The sequence below is a fragment of the Durio zibethinus genome, chromosome 2 (genome assembly GCF_047325235.1).
Source record: "Durio zibethinus cultivar Kanyao isolate XHJ-2024 chromosome 2, ASM4732523v1, whole genome shotgun sequence".
Taxonomy (NCBI): Eukaryota; Viridiplantae; Streptophyta; class Magnoliopsida; order Malvales; family Malvaceae; genus Durio; species Durio zibethinus.
The window spans coordinates 8,276,113-8,278,350 of record NC_143163.1 but is presented as its reverse complement, the minus strand read 5'-3'; the positions used below and the strand labels follow the sequence as shown (position 1 = coordinate 8,278,350).

General features: G+C 35.2%; 1 protein-coding gene across 1 annotated transcript; it reads left to right on the top strand.

Moving 5' to 3' along the window:
* The first annotated feature begins 423 nt into the window (after positions 1 to 423).
* Positions 424 to 1,451, top strand: LOC111308094 (borneol dehydrogenase, mitochondrial-like). The gene is made up of 2 exons (XM_022906431.1): positions 424 to 461; positions 674 to 1,451. The coding sequence occupies exons 1-2, from the start codon at positions 424 to 426 to the stop codon at positions 1,449 to 1,451; spliced, it is 816 nt and encodes a 271-aa protein (XP_022762166.1).
* Positions 1,452 to 2,238: the final 787 nt, after the last annotated feature.

Below are 2,238 nucleotides of genomic sequence, written 5' to 3'. Positions count from 1 at the left end.
ATATCAATTTTTAAAATAAAAGTACAAAAATTAATATTTTTTTAAAAAGACTTATTAATGAGGTAAATCATTTAATTTACTTTATTAATGAGTTAGTATCATCTAATTCACTAACAGTATAAAATATATATACTAATAGTACATTAAATATAAATCCTAATTACATTGCATGCACAACACGGCACAACGCGTTTAGCTGAGACGTAAGATTTTTGTTTAAAGTCAAATGATGCAAGTAAATTAAAATTTTGTTTTAGGATGATAATAGCATGGATAATTGAAAACTCAATCCATGTTACCTCTCTCTATAAAAGGATGGCAATTCTATCAAGAGACATAGGACATACAACAAGTTTGCCTACAAATCTGAAGAGATTAATAATCGTAGTAAGCAAAATTTCCAACTCCTCCCAAAAGGTTAAAATGGCATGTAATTCCCTACTTCCCCCTGTTGCAAGAAGGTATACTTGTTTTTTTTTTTTTTTTTTCTTTGAGAATGTATATACTGAATCTTGAATTTTACTTATAAACATAGTTGTCAAATAGAAATCATACTACTAAACTTTACCTTCAATAAAACGCATACTTTCAAACACATAAAGTTTCAACTTATTTGTATCAAGAAGGCCGCATAAAATTGATAACTAGTGGGTTGTTGTTACATTGTTCTTAGGTTAGAAGGCAAGGTGGCATTGATCACTGGAGCTGCTAGCGGCATTGGTGAATGCATTACAAGACTCTTTTGCAAGCACGGGGCTAAAGTTATCATTGCTGACATTCAAGATGAAGTTGGCCAATCTGTATGCAAAGATCTTGGTCATGCAGTTGCATCCTTCGTGCATTGCGATGTAGCCAAAGAATCTGATATCGAAACTGCAGTTAACACCGCAATTTCCTTGCATGGAAAGCTTGATATAATGGTAAACAATGCTGCTATTATCGACGATGCCAAACCAAGCATTATAGACAATAATCTAGCCGATTTTGAGCGTGTCATTAGTATTAATTTGACAGGCGTTTTCTTGGGAATTAAACACGCTGCTCGAGTAATGATTCCTGCAGGAAAAGGCAGCATAATTTCACTGGGTAGCGTTTCTTCTAGTGTTGGTGGAGTTACTTCTCATGCCTACACAAGTTCAAAGCACGCCATCATAGGACTCACCAAGAACGTGGCAGCAGAGCTTGGGCGGTTTGGGATTCGAGTGAACTGCTTATCACCTTACTTCATTGCAACACTGTTGGCTAATAATTTCTTCAAGCCAGATGGAGATGAAAATTTTCATGTTTATTCCAATTTGAAAGGGGTTGTTCTTCAACAAGAAGATGTGGCTGAAGCTGCGCTGTACCTGGGTAGTGACGACTCAAAGTATGTGAGTGGTCACAATCTTGCAGTGGATGGAGGGTTTACCACTATCAATCCAGCTTTCGGCTTGTTTGCGGCATCACTGTAGATTTTCTCGTCATGTTGATGCTCCACTCCCAATTCCCATGGCAGATGCTTTTTTGCCTTGTCTTTTGTTCAGTTCATTGAGTTCATTGTAATTTTCCCTTTCCCAGATGTTGCTTTCAATAAAGTTTATCTTTATCAGACAAACTGTCATTCCTGGTTATGTGTTACTAATTTTTTGTAGATATAGTATTGTTATTGCCCATGAAAAGGTAGAAATTAATGTTTTTTTTTTTCCCAGAAAGAAAAGTGAAATGAATGTTTATAATGGCGTCATCCATGGATATTAGACTTCTTGCAAGGATAAAAGAACTGAAAAATAAATTTCAAAGAGTTTTTTTTTTTTTTTTTCTGCTACGAAAGTTCTCTTGGAATAGGGCATTTTTGCCCTGAAAGTACAAAACAGCTTGATTCCTTTTTCAATTTCTAATAAAAAAAAAAGGAAACTACTATAATGTATAAGATTGTTTTCTCATATTGTACATGTACATCCTCTCAAACTCGTAAAAGGTGGAAGGAAAACTTCTATGGAAAATGAGAAGAAAAAAATAAAGCCAAGCAAAAGTGACAATGAGGGATAAGCCCAAGACATGATTAAAATACAGCTATTTCGGGGTGAATTGTTCTTGGTATAAGGCAGGTACTATCTGGAATCAGCACTAACATATTCATGGATAGATTTGAGACCATTCCATTCTAAGCACTTAGCAAGTTCAGCCAGAGGCAGTCTCTATGGCTTGGTCGGTGATAATTGTCTTAAGAGATTTTTCTGGCTTTGTTATGCGAATTTT